Here is a 23,748-nt window from a genome sequence, read left to right as displayed (position 1 = left end):
TGTGAGTTCAATCCTTGAGGGGCCATTGAGGGATCGGGGCAAAAATTGGGGATTGGTCCTGCTTTGAGCAGGGAGTTGGACTAGATGACCTCCTGAGGTCCCTTCCAACCCTAATATGATTTTCTATGATTCTATGAGGAATAGCCTCAGTTAAATGGGCCAGAGTTGTAGACAAATCTTTAGGGCGGAGGGATAGCTCAGTGGTTTGAGCATTGGCCTGCTAAACCCGGGGTTGTGAGTTCAATCCTTGAGGGGGCCATTGAGGGATTGGGGCAAAAATTGGGGATTGGTCCTGCTTTGAGCAGGGAGTTGGACTAGATGACCTCCTGAGGTCCCTTCCAACCCGGATATTCTATGAAATCAATATAACCAAGATCAGAATCTGAGGATTAGACCTTTAAATGAACCACTTCTCCCTTCTAAAGGATCTGTGAGCTATACATTAAATTTTATTACAGTGCAGTACATATTACCTCTTAGAGCAGTGCCTCCCAAACTCTGAGCCTCAGCTCTCAAAAGGAGCCTTGAAGGATTCACGGGGGAGCAATAAGTGTTTAGGGGAAAAAAATAGTAGATATGCCCATTTTATTTTCTAATTAAGAGACTATTAAACTGAGTTTAAAAATTTCCTGTACCTTATCTATGGTTCTGTAGCATATGCTGCTGCTCCCACTGAGGCTGGCAGCTTCTGTGCCCTCTGCTGCTTCAGGAGGCCTTCAGCAGAGAGACTTCCTCCTGGGGGAAGCGTTCAGCAGGAAGTCTCTGCTGAAGGCCTCTTGCTGGAGTGGTAGGCAAAGAGACTTCCAGTGCCTGCAGCAGCACCAGCACTACCAGATGGTGAAAGAGGGCTGAGGAAGAACCCAGCCAACTCCCAAGAGGAGGAGAAGGGTGGTAGTGGTCGGGGACTTCCTCCTAAGGGGGACAGAGTCATCCATCTGCCATCCAGACCGGGAATCCTGAAAAGCGTGCTGCTTGCCTGAAGCTAGAATTCAGGATGTGACTGAAAGTCTGCCAAGACTCATCAAGCACTGGGACCTCTACCCCTTCCTGCTTATGCAAATGGGCACCAACAATGCTGCCAAGAATGACCTGGAGCAGATCAGTACAGACTATGTGGGCTCTGGGAAGAAGGATCAATGAATTTGGAGTGCAAGTTGTGTTCTCGTTCCTCCTCCATATTGAAAGAAAAGGCCCAGGCAAGGATCGACGAATCGTGGAAGTCAATGCTTGGCTACGCAGGTGGTGTTGGCAAGAGGGCTTTAGCTTCTTTGACAACAAGCTGATGTTCCAGGAAAGAGGATTACCGTGCTGGGATGGGCTCCATCTATCAAATATTGGGAAAAGCATCTTTGGACATTTTCTGGTTAACCTGATGAGAGCTTTAAACTAGGTCCTGTCAGGGATGGTGACAAAAATCTGTCCGATGAGGATCTAGGCTCAAGTAACAAAGAAAAGGGGAAGAGGCTAATTTCTGGAGAAGGGACTAGAAATCACAACTGCGTTAAAAAGGCAAAAAAAAAAGCAACAGGGCAGTCTGCAAAATATCTTCGATGCCTATATACAAATACAAGGAGTATGGGGAACATGGTATATGAAGAAGATTATGACTTAATGGGCATTACAGACACTGTGGGGACAACTCCCATGATTAGAGTACCAGCACTGAGGGAGATAGCTTGTTCCTAAAGGATAGGTTTGGGAATAAAAGGAGTAGGTGTTGCGGTGTACATCAAGAATGTATACACTTGCTCCAAGCCTCAAGGGGAAGTGAGAGACAGACCTACAAAGAGTCTCTGGGTGAAGATAACAAGGGAAAAGAACAGTAGCAATGTTATGGTGGGGGTCTATTATAGGCCACAAAGTCAGGTGGATGAGTCATTCTACAAGCAGGTAACAAGATTAACTAACACACATGAGTTAGTATTAATGGGGGATTTTAACATCCCTGAGATCTGCTGGAAGACTACTACAGCAAAATATTATACGTCCTGCGAATTCTTACCATGTGTAGAGGACAGTTTTCCGATTCAGAAAGTTGAGGAAACAACTAGGGGATCAACCATTTTGGATCCGGTTTTGACAAACAGGAATGAATTAGTAGCGAATATGAAGGTGGTTGGGAACTTGGGAGGTAGTGATCATGATCTGATAGAATTCAAGATCCTATGGAAAGGAGGACATGAGAACAGCAAAACAAGGACACTGGACTTCAGAAAGGCAGATTTCAACTGACTCAGAGAAATAGTAGGCAAGGTCCCATGGAAAGGCCAATTAGGAAGACAAGGAGTCAAAGGGGGCTGTCTCAACATCAAGCTATTCTGATGCAGAGGAAGGATAAAAAGAGCCACCGGCTGCACAAGGAGCTTTTCAGCTATCTAAAAATCAAAAGTGATACATACAGGAAATGGAAGGAGGGGCACGTCACCAAGGAAGTATACATGGGAATAGCATGAGCACAGAGGGACAAAATCAGGAAAGCCAAGGCAAAGAATGAGTCACAGCTGGCAAGAAATTCTAGAGACAACAACAAGAAGGGGCTCTCAAAATATACCAGGCAAAAAAGAAAGACCAAGGACAGTTTGGGTCCGCTGCTCAGTGAAGAAGGTCAGCTGGTAATGGAAGATGATAGGAGGCATAGCTGCTCAATGCCTACTTTGCTTCAGTCTTCTCACAAAAAATAACATATGACTGGACGACAAGTGAAGTTACCATAGACAAAGGGGAAGGGATGCAGATTGAGATAAGTAAAGAGATCTTCTGACCAATCTGAATGAATTCAAATCAGCGGGGCAGGATGCTATTCACCTGAGGGTACTGAAGGAATTAGCTGAAGAAATCTCAGAGCCACTGGCAATAATCTTTACAAACTCATGGATGACAGCAGAGGTCCTGGAAGAGTGAAGAAGGGCTAATGTAATGCCCCATCTTTAGAAAGGGGATAAAAGAGGAGCTGGGGAACTACAGACCAGGCAGTCTGACTTCAATACCTGGAAGCTACTAGAGCAATCTATAAAACATTCAATTTGTGAATACGTGGAAGATGAAGCAGCAGCCAGCATGGATCAACCAGGAACAAATCATGCGAAACCAGGCTGATTTCCTTCTTTGACAGGCTAACTGATTTGGTGGATGGGGAAAATGCGGTGGACATAATAGACCTGGACTTCAGCAAGGCTTTTTACAGAGTCCCACATGACATTCTGATAAGTAAGCTGGAGAAATGCAGGCTCGGTGGAACTACCATTAAATGAATACATAATTGGTTAAACAACCTCAAACAAAGAGTAACTATTACTGGAATTATGTCGGACTGGAGGAAGGTCTCAAGTGGGGTTCCACAGGGATCTGTTCTGGGTCCGGCGTTGTTTAACATCTTTATTAGTGACCTGGATGTAGGTAGAAAGAGCATACTTATCAAGTTTGCAGATGACACAAAACTAAAGGGGGTTGCCAATACTTTGAAGCATAGAGTTAAAATTCAGAGGGATCTTGATAAGCTGGGCTATAGACAACAAAATGAAATTCAACAAAGACAAATGTAAAGTGCTGCACATAGGGAAGAAAAAAACAGAATGGTGGATAACTGGCTTGGTAGCAGCACTGCTGAGAAGGATCTGGGAGTTGTGGTGGATCACAACCTCACATGAGTCAATAGTGTGATGCTGTTGCAAAAAAAGCAAATGTAAGTTTAGGTTGCATTAACAGAGGCATAGCATGCAAGTCACAGGAGGTGACAGTATCACTCTACTCGCTACTGGTTAGGCCTCAGCTCTGGTCACCAATATATGTAGAAAGGATGTAGAGAAACTGGCAAGGATCCAGAGGTGAGCAACAAAGATGATCAAAGAGAAGGAATGCAAGCCATATGAGCAAAGGCTGAAGGAACTGGGTATGTTTAGTTTGGAAAAGAAGAGACGTGGTGGGATAAGATAGTGGTCTTCAGATACTTGAAAAATTGCCATAAAATAGATTGAGAAAAGTTGTTGTCTTTTGCCATAGAGGGCAGGACAAGAGGCAGTGGGTTCAATCTACAGCATAGCAAATTTAGATTAAATCTCAGGAAAAACTTCCTAACTGTAAGAACAGTAGGACAAAGGAACAGACTTCCTCACGAAGTTGTGGAAGCTTATTCACTGCAGATTTTCAAAGGAGGCTGGATAGCCATCTGTCTTGGTTGGTTTAGACACAACAAATCCTGCATTTTGGGAGGGGGTTAGACTAGATGACCTTTGCGGTCCTTTCTAACCCTATGGTTCTATAATTGAAGTGCATCTTATCTTTATAATGGAATGATTTTTATCGAGTGTTAAGCCTACATGTAGCAAATGTTTGGCTGAAGATGACGATTACTTTAATAAATTTAAACTGAAAAAGGAAGAAAAGTAGATAATACGATGACAGTTACAGTATGTTTGGATTTTTGTGTCTTGGTATTACTGTGGAAAGTCCACAGACACAATGTGTAATTTGTTTTCAAGTGTTAATAAATGAAAATCTGAGGTCAGAGAAAATACAGAGACATTTAGAAAATAAATACCTGGAATTTGTACACAAGAGCCACAGTTTTTTCTTTTGGAAACAAGAAGAATGAAAGCGTTTAAAAAAAAAAAAGAATTGTGCCTAAAGAAGCAATCATTCCTCAAAAAGCCTTAGAAGCATCTTACATTGTAGCCAAGTGAATTGCAAAATGCAAAACAAGCACACACTGTTGGCAAGAGCCTTTTTCTTCCAGCAGCCACAGATGTGTAGAATTATGATTGGGGAACAAACAGCCATGGCATTGAAAACCATTCCGATGTCAAATAATTCTACCCCTTGGCACACTGATGATCGCACAGAAAACGGCCATGACCAGTTGTAAGTACAAGTTAAAAATCCACAGACATAGCCAACATAGTTCAGCTTCTGCGTTATATGAAATTTGTCACAGCAGGTACAATAGTTGAAATTTCATTTTGCAAAAAAGCCCAACTCAAACAACAAGTGAGAAAATATGCAAGATCCGTGATAAATTCATAGTGGATGACGGTCTTAAATCAGGCTGTGTGCGGAGGAGGCTGTGTGGGGAGGGGGCTGCAGCCATGACTGGAAAGAACAGGGATGTTGCAGCATGATTAAAGAAAGTGACACCAGCATCAATTTGGACATTCTGTATGATTCATCACCAAGCTTTGGCATTGAAGAATTTGCAGACTGAAGTATATAAGGCTCTCAATATGGTTATTAAAATTGTTAATTTTATAAAATCCTGGGCAGTGATCACCAGGGATCCTAGACATCCGTCTGCCATGGAAAAACATAGAATTTGCATTTTTTGCAGAGAATCTTTAGTTTTTACATTTTGTGAAAAAATAAAAACATATACAGTAGTACCTCATTTAGCTGAGCCTCCATTATCCGGCTCTCCATATTAAACACCCTGGGGCTGATGGCGGGAGCCCTGCTATCCCGGTGCTCAGCTGTCAGCCCCAGTTTGGTTAATACGGAGAGCCAGATAATGGAGGCTCAGACAAACAGAGTTCTACTGTATCAATAACATTGTGTTCAACTGATACCTATATATATTGTGGCTAGGGAAACTGAAATTCAGTATTTAATTTTAATCACAGAAAAAACGTGGATTTTTATGTTTCTTATGGAGATTTTTTTTAAAAAATCACAGAAAACTAGAGTGTTTGGTGATCACACACTCTTTTAGTATGTTTTGTGAACAGATGGGCACTGACCACATTCAAGTTTTGTTTCATAGCAAAGTCAGGTGGTTTTGAATTGTGTGATGAAATCAGAATTTTCCTCCTTGGGGAAAACAGACCTTGTAGATTACATATGTAATTGGACTTCTTTATTACATTGGGTTAGCCAGTGGACATATTAGCAAATTGAATGCACTGAACCTAACTCTTCAAGGTAGGCATGCAAATATACTAAATATGAAAGAGAAAATCTGGGGATGAATGAAGAAAGTTTGTCTTTGAAGATGCCACATTGAAAAGGGAGTTAGCGAGATGTTTCCAATATTATCAGACTTTTAAAAAGAACAAAGTGAAAGTAATCGAAATGGAATTAACGACCCAATATTAACTCATTTGTCTGGACTGTATTCCCACTTTGATGAATATTTTCCTGAAGTTGAACACGACTCTCCAGATCGATTGCATTTGAAAGCCATTCTTACTAACAGCTGACTCAATTCTAACCTTAGGTATCTCAGCTCAAGAAAATCACTTAGAATTGTCAAGTGCTAAAAACTGTCGTCAAATTTTCAAATCTGACAAATCAGGAATTCTGGATTTCTGTTAGGGGAGAGTACAAAGAACTCAGTGATAAAGCTATGAGAGTGCTGCTTCCATTTGGTTTAAGTTATTTCTGTGTGTCTGCGTTTTCAGCAATTGTTTCCAGGAAAGCTAAACACAGAAATCATTTAAACTTGGAAAACAACTAATACCTGGCACTATCAGAGATTCAACCAAACATTGCGCAACTATGCAGTTCAGAACAGCCCGTTTTTTCCACTAAAATGTTAGGCTCTGTCCAAAGACACCAAGAAAAAAAACCTCCATAGTTTCAAATTATAGGTTTAAAAACCCAGATTAGATTATATAATTAAACAAACTGTATATAGTTAAAGTCACAAATACCATCCAAACTCTAGAGTCCATCTTGATTCTAGTATCCTGCGTCAGGAAAAAAAAAGAAAAAAAAAGGCACTTGGTATGGGGAGCCACCAAATTTTAAAATATCTGTAAGGGAACTGCAGTACTAAAAAGTTTGTGGACCACAGCTGTAGACCATCTTTAAAACTCTCTTTTATATCTTCCTTTTCTATCAGAACACATGTATGTATGCAGTTTGTTTCCAAAGAATTGCTTCTGTAAGCTTCTGTAACCCTTCTCTAAACAGAGAGACCTCACACATCATATACAGCTCAAACTTATCCCTTTCTGCAGTTTGCCTTTTTTGGTACCTTAATGGGGAAAAAATGAAACAAACTTCAGTCTCTGTTATTAAATCCATCCATTCTAACTCTGTGTCCCAAATAAGCTAATTCTATCAAATCAAGGTTACACTTTTTCTTTCACGGTTAGCAAAGCCATTTTTATGAGAAGCATCACTGCCGCATGTGGAAGAGATGCTCTGCCCATGTTAGGCTGGCTAAAGAAACATCATCTATATATACATACTAGGCTAATTCACCAATATCCTCTAACACCCAATATATGAAACACTTAAAGGTTATCAGTTTCTCTCTTTCAACATCATTAGTGCACAAGGCTACTGCTGTAAGGGACTAGCTGGCATATTTCACTAGCACCAGGATATACCTCTTGCCTTTTTGTCCGCCTATATAGTAGACTCAAAATATCCATCATGACACTTTGAAATTGTTCTTCTGTTATAGGAAGTGGACTTAACCGAACTTTGCAGTTCTCTTCTGTTTCTCTACCTGCTAGCACCCATAACAGGGCTTACAGTATAATTTTACGCTTCATGTACATCAGGTCACTAGAAGTTTGGGATTAGCTTATCTCTTGGTCCATTAAATGTCTAACTAAGTAAATATAATGGGTGATGCACAGTAGTTTGGACTGGTACCTTTGACAGGACTAATTGCCTGCTTGTTTCCTAAACTTTAATATTCCCCATGGGAACCCACCCCCTTTAGAGAGGATTATTCACTTGTGAATAGCTCTCTTTGCTTCTGTGAGAGCTGCACAGACTCTAGTTATCTGATGAACAGTGCATCTGTTGTTCTGGTCATGGCCTCTTAGGCCATTCTGGAGACAGTATTAGGTAAGTCAAATCCCTCTCAATGGCTCCATCCAGTCTACAGGAATATTTGGAGCGGACATTTCCTCTGTCTCAGGATCAGCCACAATTCAGAATTTTGTTGACAAGAATCTGCTGTATTAACTGCTTCCGTGCCAGAGGTTAACTCAGTCACAGGTTCTGTGTTTGTAGGGGCTGCTTTTTGAGCTTGATGCTGAGTGACAATTAGACAGTTTTGTCCTTGTGACCAATTTCATTCTCCATAACATCCCTCCTGGAAACTCAATGTGAAGACCTAGGGCCCTTCAGTTTAAGAAAGTTTTAACACAGCGGTTCCCAGACTCTGAACCGTTGTTGGCTTGCAGAGCACTTTCTGGTGGTCCACACAGTGAGGTGGCTGGTCACAAGGTGCTGGCACCTCCTTATTTCCAGCTGCTAATGCATATCGCAATCTAGCTACAAACACTTTTAAAAATTAAAGATACTTTTAATACTACTATTTTTCCAGGTAAGCAATTGCCGCAGTGGCCATAGGGCTATCATGTGACATTGAATGGAAGGAGAAATGGGGCACAGCACAGTGAACAGGAGGGGAGGTATAATCAGAGAATCACTCTATTGAAATTGAGCCACACTGTGGAGGGGTTTGAGAACCCCGACATACGCTATTGATATTGCAAAGGAGAGGACAGCAACAGCATGGAACAAACATAACACAGAGGAGAGACAGCAGCAATAACTAGGAGGCAACAGAAGTGGGAGCCTGTGGAGGGCCTGGATCAATGATTCAAATCCATGTATTAAAAGAAAGGCAAATTTTGAATTATGAGGTTATAATCCTCTCAGAGTTTATGATCTCACCACACCCAGCAATAGACTTATAGCCCTATAATTCACATTTGTCTGTTACAGCACTTATTCTGAATATATTTTCTTCAAACCCAGAGATTGATATTTTCTAAAGTTCTTCTCGTCACTACCACAACTGCCAGTGATGAATAATCTCCAGGAGTTATGCAGTGTTGAACATGCAGGTCTATCATAACTGCAAATCTAGCTCTTGATCACGCAATCAGATCTGTGCAGGGAGGATAGGGTCTGCCTACGCTGAGCAGATTGCAGGCTTGGACCAAATTTGAATGAAACAGTAATACAATTGACTAGCCTTGGATATGACTTTTTTTTTTAATTGAAACAGAATAAAAAAAGAACTGGAAATTTACAAAGAAGATGACTTGGAAAATGTTTGTGAAGCTCTTCAAACAGAAATTGAATTTCTGCAGATGGTATGCTATTTTTATTGAGCGCTCCTAATTTCCATTAATTTTAGGCCCACCATTTGCAAACTGCCAAGAGCCCCATTTTTCACTGAAAAGGGAAAGGCAGAAAAAAGTTACCTGTTAAGACTGAGAAATTTTCAGCAAAAGATTCAGGGATTTAGTTGTAGGGCCACCATTAATATTAGCCTCTTGAATGCTGAACGGACCATGCAGGATGAGCTACATTGATCCTAGAGAGCAACCTTTATTTAAATAGACATGTTGCAATTGAGCCACAGAGGAGGACAACTCTCATGTACTTACTGAATGTTGTAAACTCATAGGGTTCTTTATGGAAACTGACTAGAGAAGACTGCATATTTTCTTCTAAATATCAACCTTTTCTTCAGTTTTCATAACTGTTAGTTTGTGTTACATTAGCTTTATTTATTCAGCACTTGTGAATTTATGAATTTTACTACTCTTAATATTAGTTTTTTAAAAGTAGGGGACAAACACATTGCAGGTAAATAGTTTAAGGGTCTCATTTTCAGGAGTGAAGGGTTTTTGGTTGATGTATTTTTGAGTCTGGTCTAGCTACTGTTTGATGATACAACTGCCACTAGGGGGAAAAAATGTGGCATCAGTGACAAGATATGGTTTATTTGGATGTATGTACATTGGTTTTAATGAACAGTAAAAATGTTTGTGCCAGAGTAGTTTATTGCATAACACTTTATTTGGAGGGATGGTAACCTTGAACCTCATTCATTAACTTTATCATGAGCAAGTAAAACAAAGTTTTGTAAAATGCAAACTTCTACTCTTTTGATTTCTCAGAGGTCTAAAACAGATCTAAAATGTACACTCTCAAGCAAGGCCGGGAATAATAATGCTGGCAGCTGCTCATATACTATGATGACAGGGGCCACATAAATACACAGAGTGAGATTAAACTCCCAAAATGAGATGCCTAACGGAAATGCTCAACTTTAAATATAGCAATGTAGCTATACTAATCTTAAAGCTGATTGAGGTGGTTTGGGAACGTTACATACTTCACTATGTATAGGATGTTGTATATGATGTGTAAACAAAATAAATTTCATTTGGTATCCTGGTACATTACATATGATACAAAGAAATTCAGTCTTCTTAAAATTCAAGGGCTAGATTTTGGCATTAGGCCACTGTGGGTATGTCTTCACTGAAGTTAAACATCTGTGGCTGTCCCGCATCAGCTGGCTACAGAGCTGTTTAATTACAGTATATATGTTAGGCTTGGGTTGGAGCCTGGACTCTGGGATCCCATTAGGGGACATCCTTCTGGGACCCCATAGCCCAAGCCAGTTGACACAGGACAGCCACAGGTGTTTAATTGCTATGTAGACATACCCATGTGTTGGGGACAAGGGAGCAGGAGCTGTGCAAAGACAATAGTTCCCAAAAAGAAAAGGAGTACTTGTGGCACCTTAGAGACTAACCAATTTATTTGAGCATAAGCTTTCGTGAGCTACAGCTCACTTCATCGGATGCATCGAATGCTCAAATAAATTGTTTAGTCTCTAAGGTGCCACAAGTACTCCTTTTCTTTTTGCGAACACAGACTAACACGGCTGATACTCTGAAAATAGTTCCCAAGGGTATTGTACCCAAGACAGGCATGTTGTTTTTGACTCCTGTGAAAGAGTACACACTGCAACAATATCTAGTATACCTCTTTAAAGAGAGTGGTGAATACTCCTGGCCACATACTAGCCCAAGTCAGCTGACATATGGTGGAGGTTGTGACCATGTCTTTGCCCTTTTAAGTTATTTATAAAGAGTAGTCTCACAATTAGGATTTGTTTCATATATTTCAAATTAACATGCATGTATCTTTCTTTTTTGCAGAAATTATCACAAAAGTCTTCAGGCAAATAAATAATTTACAGAAGATTGATTTAAATGTCACAGAAACCAGTCTTTGCAGTACTTTAACTACACACATTTTAGTAAGCCTTTGTTGTTACGCTATCACCCTTCATATTTCTTATTAGGAAAACAAAGATTCTCCTTTTGCTGTTTATTAATGTGGGCATTTGGTTACTTCAAAAATAATATTTTTCCTGTTTTGGCAGTGATCCCATTCTCATATTCAACAGGCATCCCTGCCTAAGCTGTTCCTTTACCATCTCTGAATATGGCACAAGCCAGTACAGATACAGTAGAGTCCATAACTAACTCCATTCTGAGTGTACCATTTTCCCTGTGTATCCACTTTCATCATATTCCTCCTCTTACTAGGAAAGGTAATAGCCTGGGTCTCCTCTAAGACAGACACTTATGCTGCCAGCAGGAGATATTTACATGCCATATGGTTATTTATACCTTAAAAGCTCAATTGTGCAAGCTTCATAAAGCAGGCCATAACCCAGAAGTACAAAGATGAAAGTACAGAATAACTTCTATGGAGTGGCAGCAATCACAAAGCCAATCTGCTAGTAGGTACATGTTTTCTAATCCGCCCCCCCCCCATCACTATCTTAATTCTCATCAGTTAACATTACAGACTAAATCCTATTTTCAGTGCATAGTATAAGTAACTGGGCTGTTTGATGAGGATTTCCTTGGGGTTTAAGTTTAAGGAATCCTCCACCACTCAATGCTGTATGATCCAGGATTGCCACTTCAGCCTCAGGGCTGCAGGTCCATTGCCCAGGGTACTCCACAGATGTGGAGGAAGCCAGGGGAGCGATGGGGAGGGTGGATCTATTTGTCCCCAGTGAAATACTGTATCCAAGCTCCACAACCCATATTTTCTTACAGTTTTTGGAAATTGACCACCCCCTTGTGTCTGAGATGGAGGGAGAGAGTTTGATAGCAGTTTTGTCCGTGTATGGATTGCAGAGTTGGTCCCAAAACATATTCTAAAACCACTTAGTCATATAAAGTAGGAATTATTACCATTACCAATAACTATTGCTGTTAAAGTTGATGATGACAGTTGACTTCATAATTAATATTAAAGTATTTTTTCATGGGAGTCCTTTTAGGCCTTGATTCAGCACAACACTTAAGTATAAGCTTAACTTTAAGCATATCAGTAGTCGCAGTGACTTCAATAAAACTAGTTGCCTACTTAAAGTTACGCGAGTGCTCAAGTCCTTTGCTGAACTGAGTCAAATTAAGAGGTGTTGTATATGGAGATATAAGTTATGTCAGAGAACCTCAAGGTGGCTAAACTGGTGTAATTTACATGGTATGGGACTGGAAGAAAGTGAAAATTACATAAATCTGGGCCTTCTCTGTACTGGGATTAGGATTTTCCTGCCTTGTTTATTCAGATAATGTCATTGTCATTGATTGTACTAGCCATGAGAATCAACTGACTAGGATTTGACTCCTAATCTGGTGAAAACCTGTTATTAATATTCAGTCTCAGTATGCATGTGTTTAAATTGTTCATTTACAAGTGTTCCTTGTGTCTTTTTTCCAATGGTATTATTTACGGGTAGCTATTCAGCCCAAACATGTAAAGTATACATGTAATAGATGTTAAATAAAAAAAGTATTTGAATAGCATATGTATAAAATTCAAATGAGTGATATGAGCAGTATTATCCAATTAAAAATATTAGCAAAAGTTGGATTTTTTGTCTACATGAACCTGAGGAGAACACGGTCAGGCCTTTAGTGCCAATGCTAACTAAAGAAAAGCTGGGGAGAGGATTTCGTAGTTTGACAGCAAGGTCTAACATGATAAATAATTTTGCTGTTAGTTCAGCTAAAGACAATTAGAGATACAGACAACTATTCTACAGCCTTTACTCAGGCAAAACACTTCAGGGTGTTTTCCCTTAGAAATGACTGTAGGATTACGCATTTAAAAGACATTTAGTATCCCCATTTCCCCCAGATGACAATGGAATAAACAAAAAAAATCACAGCCAAAAGAGAGAGTCAACAACAGAGGCTCCTAATCTTGTGCCCATTGAAGTGGATGGTGATACAGTAGTATAACTGACGACACTGAGTGCAGGATCAGGTAGGTCTAATCCAGGGGTTCTCAAACTGGGGGTCGGGACCCCTCAGGGTGGGTGCGAGGTTATTATATGGGGAGGTCGCAAGCTGTCAGCCTCCACCCCAAACTCTGCTTTGCATCCAGTTATATATAATGGTGTTAAATATATTTAAAAGTGTTTTTAATTTATAAGGGGGGGGTCACGCTCACAGGCTTGCTATGTGAAAAGGGTCACCAGTACAAAAGTTAGAGAGCCACTGGTCTAATCATTCATGGCAAGTGTGAAGAGGTACACTCACCACATGTAGCACCTCCTATCTCTACATTTGGAGATCAGTTTTTACCAACTCTGGCCTCCCCCTTCTGTCGGTTACTCATGCTGTGACTCCCCCCACCACTCAGAACGCTCCCTCTTCCTGACTCGGCCCTCTGGCCAGGCCACTGTGGGTATGTCTACACAGTAATTACAAACCCGCAGCTGGCCCTGTAGACCTTTGGGCGTGGGCTGGAGCCTAGACTCTAGAACCCTGCGAGATGGTAGGGCCCCAGAGCTAGGGCTGCAGCCTGAGCCCAAACATCTCCTGTGCAATTAAACAACCCCACAGCCCAACCCCCATGAGCCTGAGTCAGCTGCAGGTGTCTAATTGCAGTGTAGACATACCCTTAGTAGTCCTCCCCTTCCACTGTAACGAAGTCCCTGTGGGCCAGCTGGTGTTTCCAACAATCCTGTGCCACTTCCCAATGGCTGATAAGGGAACCCAGCCCATCCCCTACACTGGGTTCTAGCCTAGGGACCCTATAACATGCAGTTAAGTTCTGCTCAGTCCCACTCCTTGCTGCTGTTTCCCTGGGCTTCTTCCTACGCAGCGCTCTCAGGCTTTCTTTCCCCCACAATTCTTCTGGGATTGACCCTTCTTCCAAGTCCCATTCTCCCTTTTGGGTTTTCTGCTCACAGAAAGTGGCCACAGACACTCTCCCTACAGCCTCCTGCTCTAAATTTCCTGGCTTTATAGGAAGGAGCCTGCTCCTACCCAGCTGGGCTTCATGTTCACTTAAGCCTGGTTCTCCCTCCAGGTGCAGCCTCTCAAGCCCACATTAACCCTTTCAGGGCCTGTGTGGGGTGCACACTCCCATCACAGCATGTTTGGCAATGATATAAATAGCAGTAGTTCTACTTTTTGTGATCAGCATGCTCTAGCATATTCTCAATTAAAATACAAATGACAGCTGGTCAGCTAACCAAATTCCTATAAATCTCATCACATTAGCTGGGGATTTGTCAGCCTCTTGTTGGTGGGATATTATACATTGTATTTTTGTTTGTTTTTTTCTAAATTGCTAATTCCGTTTTTATTTTAGATGTAAGGCCAAGGCAAATAGCCTTCTCTGTGGCAATATGTGCAATATACCATACACAGAAAAGCAATTAAGTTTAACACCATCTTCTGCTATCAAAAGGTAACTGGTTACCGGGCCCAGAAATAAAAATTCTAAGGCCCAAACAGTCAAAAGTAGCCACTTGGCACCCCAGTTTTGGAGTTGCTAACTTGAGATGCCTTGGGTCTGATTCTCAGAGATGCTGAACCACACATTTGCATCCACTGATTTCAGCTGGAATTATGGGTCTTTCTTTTACACATGATGTCATAAGTATAAAGGGAAGGGTAAACCCCTTTAAAATCCCTCCTGGCCAGAGGAAAAATCCTCTCACCTGTAAAGGGTTAAGAAGCTAAAGGTAACCTTGCTGGCACCTGACCAAAATGATCAATGAGGAGACAAGATACTTTCAAAAGCTGGGAGGAGGGAGGAAAAACAAAGGGTCTGTGTCTGTCTGTATGATGCTTTGCCGGGGACAGAACAGGAATGGAGTCTTAGAACTTAGTAAGTAATCTAGCTAGGTATGTGTTAGATTATGATTCCTTTAAATGGCTGAGAAAACAGCTGTGCTGAATAGAATGAATATTCCTGCCTGTGTATCTTTTTTGTAATTTAAGGTTTTGCCTAGAGGGATTCTCTATGTTTTGAATCTAATTACCCTGTCAGGTGTCTACCATCCTGATTTTACAGAGATGATTCCTTTACTTCTATTAAAAGTCTTCTTGTAAGAAAACTGAACGCTTTTTCATTGTTCTAAGATCCAAGGGTTTGGGTCTGTGGTTACCTATGCAAATTGGTGAAGATTTTTACCAAACCTTCCCCAGGAAGTGGGGTGCAAGGATTGGGAGGATTTGGGGGGGAAAGATGTGTCCAAACGCTGTTTTTTTCAGGAACCCAGATAAAGTTTGGTGGTGGCAGTGGAAATCCAAGGGCAAAGGGTAAAATTAATTTGTACCTTGGGGAAGTTTTAACCTAAGCTAGTAAAAGTAAGCTTAGGAGGTTTTCATGCAGGTCCTCACATCTGAACCCTAGAGTTCAGAGTTAGGGAAGGAACCTTGACACGAGCTAGCAATGCTATTTTCATCGATTGTCAAAAACACTAAAATTCTACTTATGTTCTTGTTAAAAGGTACTAAATGCATCACATTTCATTCATTTTCATTTTTTTAAAATATCAAGCAGATTCAGAGGAATATTTACAACCCCCAACCACTTGTGATTTTTCATCCACTCCTGTAAATTGATTACCAGTTACCAGCAGTCTCTACTGTTGCTATAATCTCACCTACAGGGCAAACCTGTCGGTCACTCATGCTTCAAAAGTAGGCTGAGTTGTTCAAACTTTATTTAAAAACCTGATGTGGGAGCTGCTTCATTTCTTCCAATTCATCGTTTTAAGTGGTTTAAAGTCCTAAGCAACTTATTTGGAAAAGGGTGTCATGATAGTGCTCTATGTCTTTATGTATGTAAAAAATTAATAGAAAAAATTCTAGAAGTTGATATTTAAGAATTTAGTTACTGGGTTTTGCAGAATCAATAAAACTTCTTGATGTTGGGCACTGCAAATGGGTTCCACTATGCAGCTCTTTACATCAGCTCTTAACAGAGGGCAAGAGGGCTGCAGGCTTTGCTTGCCTTTACAGTTCAAAAATGCTGTAATTTACTTAAAGATTAGTGTAAAAAAAGAGAACAGGGTAGATGAAAGCACACTAATAAACTGTAGTGTGCTTCAGCAGTGTCCACACGAACAGTCAGTGGGTAGCAGGGTGGTACAGGATAGATTTACACCCCAATTTGCTGAAAACTAAATGTTTGTGTAAACAGGCCCAAAACTTCCAAGCAGAATGGAATGTATAAAGATATTTCAGACAAATCAAACTAAATACAGTAAACAGACACACTGAAAGTGAGGCTTGTTCTTGTTTGAGATCAGGATTTTACAGTCATTAAATTCTTCTTTCTATGGTTCATAAATTCTTGTTAGTATAGAGTAGAAAATTTGGGCAGTTCTGGTTATCATTCACAATAGGAGGTTTTGTAAAAGGAAAACTTTAGTGCCATCTGCTGGGCTGTACCCTACAACACAACTTAAACAGGATATCAAATAGGTTTAATTTTTTATTACATTTTTTCATTTAATATAAAATGTTTTCTCTCTTGTACAATCATTTTTATTTCATCACTTTTAATCAGATACCTCATATTAAAACTTGTACATCTTTAATTTCCCTTTCTAAATCTTACAGGCACTGATATTAGATGTATTTCCGGGAATAACGTGAAACAGCATATAGTAGGTGTGTTCTAGCAACACTCTGTCCCTATGAAGAATGGGCATTAGTATTTTATAAGAAAATTATCAGAGCCTATATGAAGATCAAGTTTCATATCAACAACATTCCAAAATATATCACACTGCATTCATGAGTTTGCACTGTACAATGAAACAAAGCCAAGGGACATGTTGAATAGGGTGTGGGCAGCCTAATGACATCTCTTGAGCTAACGGTTCCATTCCAGAGACCAGACAGGGCAATGAAGGGGCCTCATCAGGTAAAAAAAGAAAAAGGAAAAAAAATCACCCTCCATATCTTCCCCCAAAACTAAACAAAGAGAGCCTCCTTCATCTAAATTGCAGTGGGTCCCGAGTAACTGCAGATGATCATCTGCATGCACACTGTGTAATTTTTTAAGCCGGTTCAGACTTGCCCATTCCTCTGTATTCAACTGGGAATGGGAATGATTCCAGTCTTTGATCCATAATAAGATCAGTGGCAGTGAATGAAGACTAGTCATGGCTAGAAATGTGAGGAATTAAGTTATAAGAACTTTCTTCCTCACTTCAAGTGGTTTTGAAGCTCTCTGGTGCAAAGAGTTAAGTTTCTTTTTTGTGACCTGCAGAAGGCTGGGTTTCCTCCTGAAAAATCTTACTGCGAAGCCTGGCCTTCATGGGCTTGTGATGCTCAGAAAGACAGACTGAGCTCTTCTGATTCATCAGCACAGTTTGATGTTTCCATTAGTGAAAAAAGCCTGTCTTTATGCACAGGAAGGAGTATTTCAAATAAATCTTTAAAAATCAGATCAGTCATGAACACTTTAAAATTTTTCCCTTGTCAAAAAAAAGTATATATTTCTTGAAATATTCATTTTCCTGTTAAGATTCTTCCCTTGATCAAGCCAATATGAGACCATTTTGACTCTGTATGTGATGAGAGAGATTACACAAACTATTTGCAATTTTTTTCCATTTACTGCTACGTGACAGTCACATGTCGAAAATCTTCATTAATGGCCTGATCCTGCATTTCTTTCTTAAGCACAACTTTCATAGACTGTAATGAGGGTATTGAGTGAGTTAGAGCTGCAGGATCTGTCCTTCACTATGTCTGTACTGTATATAGAGTAATGTCTTTCTGAAATAAAACTGACAATACAATAAATATCAGCTAAGCCATAACTTTTTGCTGTCCATCTGCAGACTGCTACATTCATGTACTTGAAATCCACCATACTGCCATCACCATTTAATCAGTTAGGGCATATGTCACATATTTCAAGATAAACTGCAGCACAATGCTGTTTCTGTAATCTCCATGTTGTGAGGAATTTGTCCTTTAAACTGAAGATGTTAAGTGCACCTCAGCTCTAGTACTCCAGTCGCTTCACCTAATAGGAGGCTGTATTTGAAACGTGTATGGTGATGCGTTGCTCAGAACCCCTGATGGAAAATTCCAGGAATTTGATACTGACGTTTGTTGATAATAAGGGTTCACTGTATCATAGCAGGTAACTGTACAGTTTGTCCGCTAACTCTCTGCAAGCTCACTGAAATACATGGAATTACACAGGTTACACATCAGTAATGGACTTAGCCCTACATACCCCTCTGTTCCAAACCATGAATATTTACAGGTTTTACTATCTTAGAGTTCTTCTCAGGTAGCATTCGCAAAGAGAGCTCATCTTTCTCCTACTTCCCCTGTTAAAGGTCTAAGGGCTGGATCATCTTCTCTGCCTCCACAAGTCTGGTGGTTCTAATTGAGGGGTGTATAGGAAGGGCTAGGTCTGGGGGACTGTTGAACTCTTCCTAATGTGCACTGCTGAGACTGAGCTCTCCCTAAGATAAGCTCTCCAACAGTGGCCAATGCCAGATGCTTCAAAGAGAATGAACAGAACTTGGCAATTATCAAGTGATCCATTCCTGTTGTCCAGTCCCAGCATCTGGCAGTTAGAGGTTTAGGGACACCCAGAGCATGCATTCCTGACCATCTTGGCTAACAGCCACTGATGGAACTATCCTCCATGAACTTCTTATTCTTTTTTTAATCCAGTTATGCTTTTGGCCTTCGCAACATCCCCTGGCAACAACTTCCACAGGTTGACCGTCTGTTGTGTGAAGAATTACTTTCTTTTGCTTGTTTTTAAACCTCCTGCCTATCAATTTCATTGGGTGACCCTTGCTTCTTGTGAAGGGATAAATAACACTTTCTTCTTCACCTTCTCCCCACCATTCAAGATTTTATTGACCGTTAGCATATCCCCCTTGGTCGTCTCCTTTCCAAGCAGAACAGCCCCAGTCTTTTTAATCTCTCCTCCTATGGAAGCTGTTCCATACCCTTAATCATTTTTGTTGCCCTTCTCTGTACCTTTTCCATTTCTAATATATCTTTTTTGAGATGGGGCCATCAGGACTATACACAGTATTCAAGCTGTGGGCATACCATGGATTTATATAGTGGTATTATGATATTTACTGTCTTATTATCTATCCCTTTCCTAAATGTCCCTAATATTCTGTTAGCTTTTTTGACTGCTGCTGCACAGAGAGGATTTTTCAGAGAACTATCCACAATGACACCAGGATCTCTTTCTTGAGTGGTAACAATTAATTTAGGACCCCCCCCCCATCATTGTGTATGTATAGTTGGGATTGTGTTTTCCAATGTGCATTAGTTTGCATTTATCAACACTGAATTTCATCTGCCATTTTGTTGCCCAGTCACCCAGTTTTGTGAGATCCCTTTGTAACTCTTCGCAACCTGCTTTGGACTTGAGTAATCTTGAGTAATTTTGTATCATCTGCAAACTCCTCACAGTTTACTCCTTTTACTAGATCATTTATGAATATGTTGAACAGAACTGGTCCCAGTACAGATTCCTGGGGGATACTGCTATTTACCCTCTACGTTCTGAAAACTTCTTATTTATTCCTACTTTTTGTTTCCTATCTTTTAACCAGTTACTGATTTATGAGAGGACCATCTCTCTTACCCCATTACTGCTTAGTTTGCTGAAGAGCCTTTTGTGAGGGAATCTTTCAAAGGACTTCTGAAAGCCCAAGTACATCATATCAGCTTGCTCACCCTTGTCCATGTTTGTTGACACTCTCAAAGAATTCTAATAGATTGGTAACGCATGATTTCCCTTTACAAAAGCCACGTTGACTCTTCCTCAACCAATCATGTTCATCTATGCGTCTGATAATTCTGTTCTTTACTATAGTTTCAAATAATTTGCTGGTACTGAAGTTAGGCTTACCAGCCTGTAAGTGCCAGGATCACTTCTGGAGCCTTTTTTTAAAAAATTGGTGTCACACTTGGTACAGAAGCTGAGTTAAATGATAGGTTATATACAACACAGCTAGTAGTTCTGCAATTTTATATTGAGTTCCTTCAGAATTTGAACTCTTGAGTGAATACCATCTGGTCCTGGTGACTTATCGCTATTTCATTTACGAATTTGAACCAAAACCTCCCCTATTGTCATCTCAATCTGGGACAGTTCCTCAGATTTGCCACCTAAAAAGAATGGCTCAGGTGTGGGACTCTCCCTCACATTGCCTGCAGTGAAGACTGATGCAAAGAATTCATTTATCTGCTTCGCAATGGCCTTGTTTTCCCATAGTGCTCCTTTAGACCCTCAATTGTCCAGCGGCTCCACTGATTGTTTGGCAGGCTTCCTGCTTCTGATGTACTTTTTTTTTTTGGTTTATATGAGTTTTTTGTTAATTGAATTTCTAATTCTTTTTTGACCTGTACTTTTACACTTCACTTGCCAGAGTTTATGCTCCTTTCTATTTTACTCATTAGGATTTGAATTCCAATTTTTAAGGGATGCCATTTTACCTCTAGCTGCCCCCTTTTACTCTGTTTAGCCATGGTGGCACATTTCAGTCATCTTACTTTGTTTTTTATTTATTATTATTATTATTATTAATTGGGGGTATACATTAAATTTGAGCATCTATTATGGTGTTTTTTAAAAGTTTCCATGCAGTTTGGTGAGCTCACAATGAGTTACGTGCGAGGTGGAATACAATGATATTTCTCCATTGTTGACATCAACTGTCAATTCACATGTCTACTGTGGCCATTGGGATGCATATACAGTACTTCTACTTGAAGCACATAGGCTAGAATCAAGGCAAACAGATGCAAAGACAAATTAATACAAACATCATAAAAGAGTCTGTGGACCTCATGACAGTCATTTCAAGAAAACAAAAGTATAGGTCAATAGAATCCTGAACATGACCCTACAAGCATATCAGAGTACGTAACTAAAATGCTGTCATGCACAATATTATCACTAAACTACTGAGCACTAAATCAGTGACACCTGTCACATTCACAAGCCATTATGGCTTTCCCATGAACTATCAACCCATAGATTTATCCTGTAATAGGTGTAGTATAATGTCTCCATCTGGAGACTTATATAGTTTATAGTAGCATTAGGCAAGGGATATATTGGTTGTATAGACAACCCATGTAATGTCTGAAAACCTGGGTAAATAAATGTTTCAGGTTTAGTGGTGTCTCATTAAATAACCTCTACTCCTAGTCAAGATTCCCCTGTTTATGCATCCAAGGATCACATTAGCCCTTTGGCCATATTGTCATATCTGGGACCTCATGTTCAGCTGACTATCCACCACAAGCCCAAATCTTTTTTAGACACACTGCTTCTCAGGAGAGTCCCCAGTATGGCCAATATTCTTTGTTTCTAGAAGTATACATTTACATTTAGCCATATTAAACACACATTGTTTGCTTGTGCTTATCAAAAGATCCAGCTCCCTCTGAATCAGGGACCTGTCCTCTTCATTATGTACCACTCCCCCAACTTGTGTGTTGTCTGCAAACTTTATCAGTGATGATGTTATGTGTTTTTCCAGGTCACTGATAAATATTAAATACTGTAGGGCCAAAAAACATATCCCTGCAGGACCCCAGCAGACACACACCCTCTCAATGAGGATTCTCCATTTACAATTTTATTCTGAAACCTATCAGCTAGCTAGTTTTTAATCCATTTAGTGCATGCCATGTAAATTTTGTATCATTCTAGGTTGTTGGTTTTTTAATCAAAATGTCATGTGGTACCTTACAGATGTCCCAGTATATTACATTATTACCTTTTATCAACTAAACATGTAATCTCATCAAAAAGAGATATCAAGTTAGTTTGACAGGATCTGTTTTCCATAAAACCACGTTGATTGGCATGAATTATATTCCATTCCTTTAAGTCTTCATCAACTGAGCCTGTATCAGCTGCTCCATTATCTTCACCAGGATCAATGTCAGACTGACAGACCTATAATTACCTGAGTCTTCCTGTTTTCTCTTTTTAAACACTGGCAAAACATCAGGTTTTTTTCCAGTCTTCTCAAACTTCCCCAGACTTACTGAGGACCAAAATAAATGATCCAGTGAGCTCCTCATCCAGCAATGTTAAAACTCTTGCATAAAACTTATCCTGACCTGCTGATTTTAAAATGTCTAATTTAAGTAGCTGCTGTTTTAACATCCTCCTAGGAGGAGAGGATGTGGGGGACCAGAGATAGATGAAGGAGGTGAGGGAAACTCAAAAGGGGAGCCAAAGAGAGAGGGGAGGGGGGAGGGGAAAGTCAAGAGTGGGAAAATGGTGGATTTTAAAGGGAGGAGTAAGAGGCTTTATGACATATGCCCGCCTAGACTCTATGCAGTGAGGAAAATACAGCAGTCATGTGCAGTAGATCACTGAGTTTTCATAGTGACAAACATTCACTGATTTCCAGAAAGCTTATGCCATTGTATGCACAAAATGCATTTGTGGTTGTATAGCTAGTATATATTTGCAATGAGTGAGATTGTGTATGCAGATCAAGAACTGTATGTGCAAATAGTTATTTAGACACATTTTTATGCAGTTACTTGATGTGAAATTTTAATGGCTGTGTGCAAGATATTTTGCATAAATAATTGTATTCCAACCTCATTGAAAACCTGACCTTCAGTCTGCTAGCCAGAATACAGTATTAGCAATCATATGCCAAATTACACTCTTTACAGAGGAAATTGATAACATTGACCTAATCCACATAGGCTGCCAATTTCCTCATCTCTGGCAGAAACACATACTGGATGATAGGAAGATGACCTATTTCTAATAGTATGCACCATATCCTTGCCTGTGAACATATTTCCAGACTGCTTCAACACGTGCCTGGACAGGTGCGTGGTTTGCGTAATTCTGCTGCACAGTAATTAGATTTTGAGTATTTAACAGGCAGAAGAGTTCTGGATTTTTTGCACATGAAGATTCAGTAGATGCCTTTGTCCCCAAAAGGTCCTGAAAATGCTCCTCTGATCTCATCCCCTTCCCTAAAACAGCAGACACTCAACTCATAAGTGATAGAGTGACAGTGCTGCTGGTATTACAATGGCTGAGTACATCTACTTCTACGTTGATGTTTGAGAGCTTAAAATAGTCCTATTATTTTATCGCTAGTAGGTAAAAGGGAGTAGATATCTCCAACTCTCACCCACAGACTGCAGAGTGAGAGAATCTGCAGGCAATGTTGGAAGACCGTAACAGGAGTATTCTTAGGATCAGTGGAGAATGCGGCATATGGACCAGCCTGTAGTTAAATACCTACAAATCATGGAGCCATCAAACCATATTGACTTCTTTCCCCCAATGTTATTTTTAAAGACATGGTGTCACAACTCAACTGTTCCAAAGTAACTTTACTTCCATTGTTGTCATGGGAAAGAGGTTTCTCATCACTGGGAAGAAGTGCTCACTTTGAAGGCCAGAGATTTTTACAGGATCTGCACCTCTTTAACCTTAATCAAACCTTGCCTGTAAATGCTAAACATTGCTTCTGGCAATAGTCAGAGTAATACACAGGTATCAACACTGGCAATAAGCATATCTGCTATAGTTCAGTCATTCAGAGGAAACCATTAGTAATACAGATTTTACATTTTTGTATAATCCTATCTGCAATGTAATTTATACAATGGTAGGTGGTGGTATAAACATGTACCTCATTGGAGGCATGACTACATCAGT

At 40.1% G+C, this 23,748-nt stretch overlaps 1 protein-coding gene across 1 annotated transcript in view; it reads left to right on the top strand.

Moving 5' to 3' along the window:
• The window catches only part of CCDC172 (coiled-coil domain containing 172), a 34,274-nt gene extending 23,325 nt beyond the window's left edge, over positions 1 to 10,949 (top strand). Inside the window, exons 7-8 of the mRNA XM_074960044.1 lie at positions 8,966 to 9,053; positions 10,920 to 10,949. Coding sequence (XP_074816145.1) covers positions 8,966 to 9,053; positions 10,920 to 10,949 — 118 coding nt within the window. The remainder of the gene's footprint in view (positions 1 to 8,965; positions 9,054 to 10,919) is intronic.
• Positions 10,950 to 23,748: the final 12,799 nt, after the last annotated feature.

Source organism: Natator depressus, chromosome 7 (assembly GCF_965152275.1).
Source record: "Natator depressus isolate rNatDep1 chromosome 7, rNatDep2.hap1, whole genome shotgun sequence".
In the NCBI taxonomy this organism is placed as follows: Eukaryota; Metazoa; Chordata; order Testudines; family Cheloniidae; genus Natator; species Natator depressus.
This window is presented reverse-complemented; position numbering and strand designations above follow the sequence as displayed.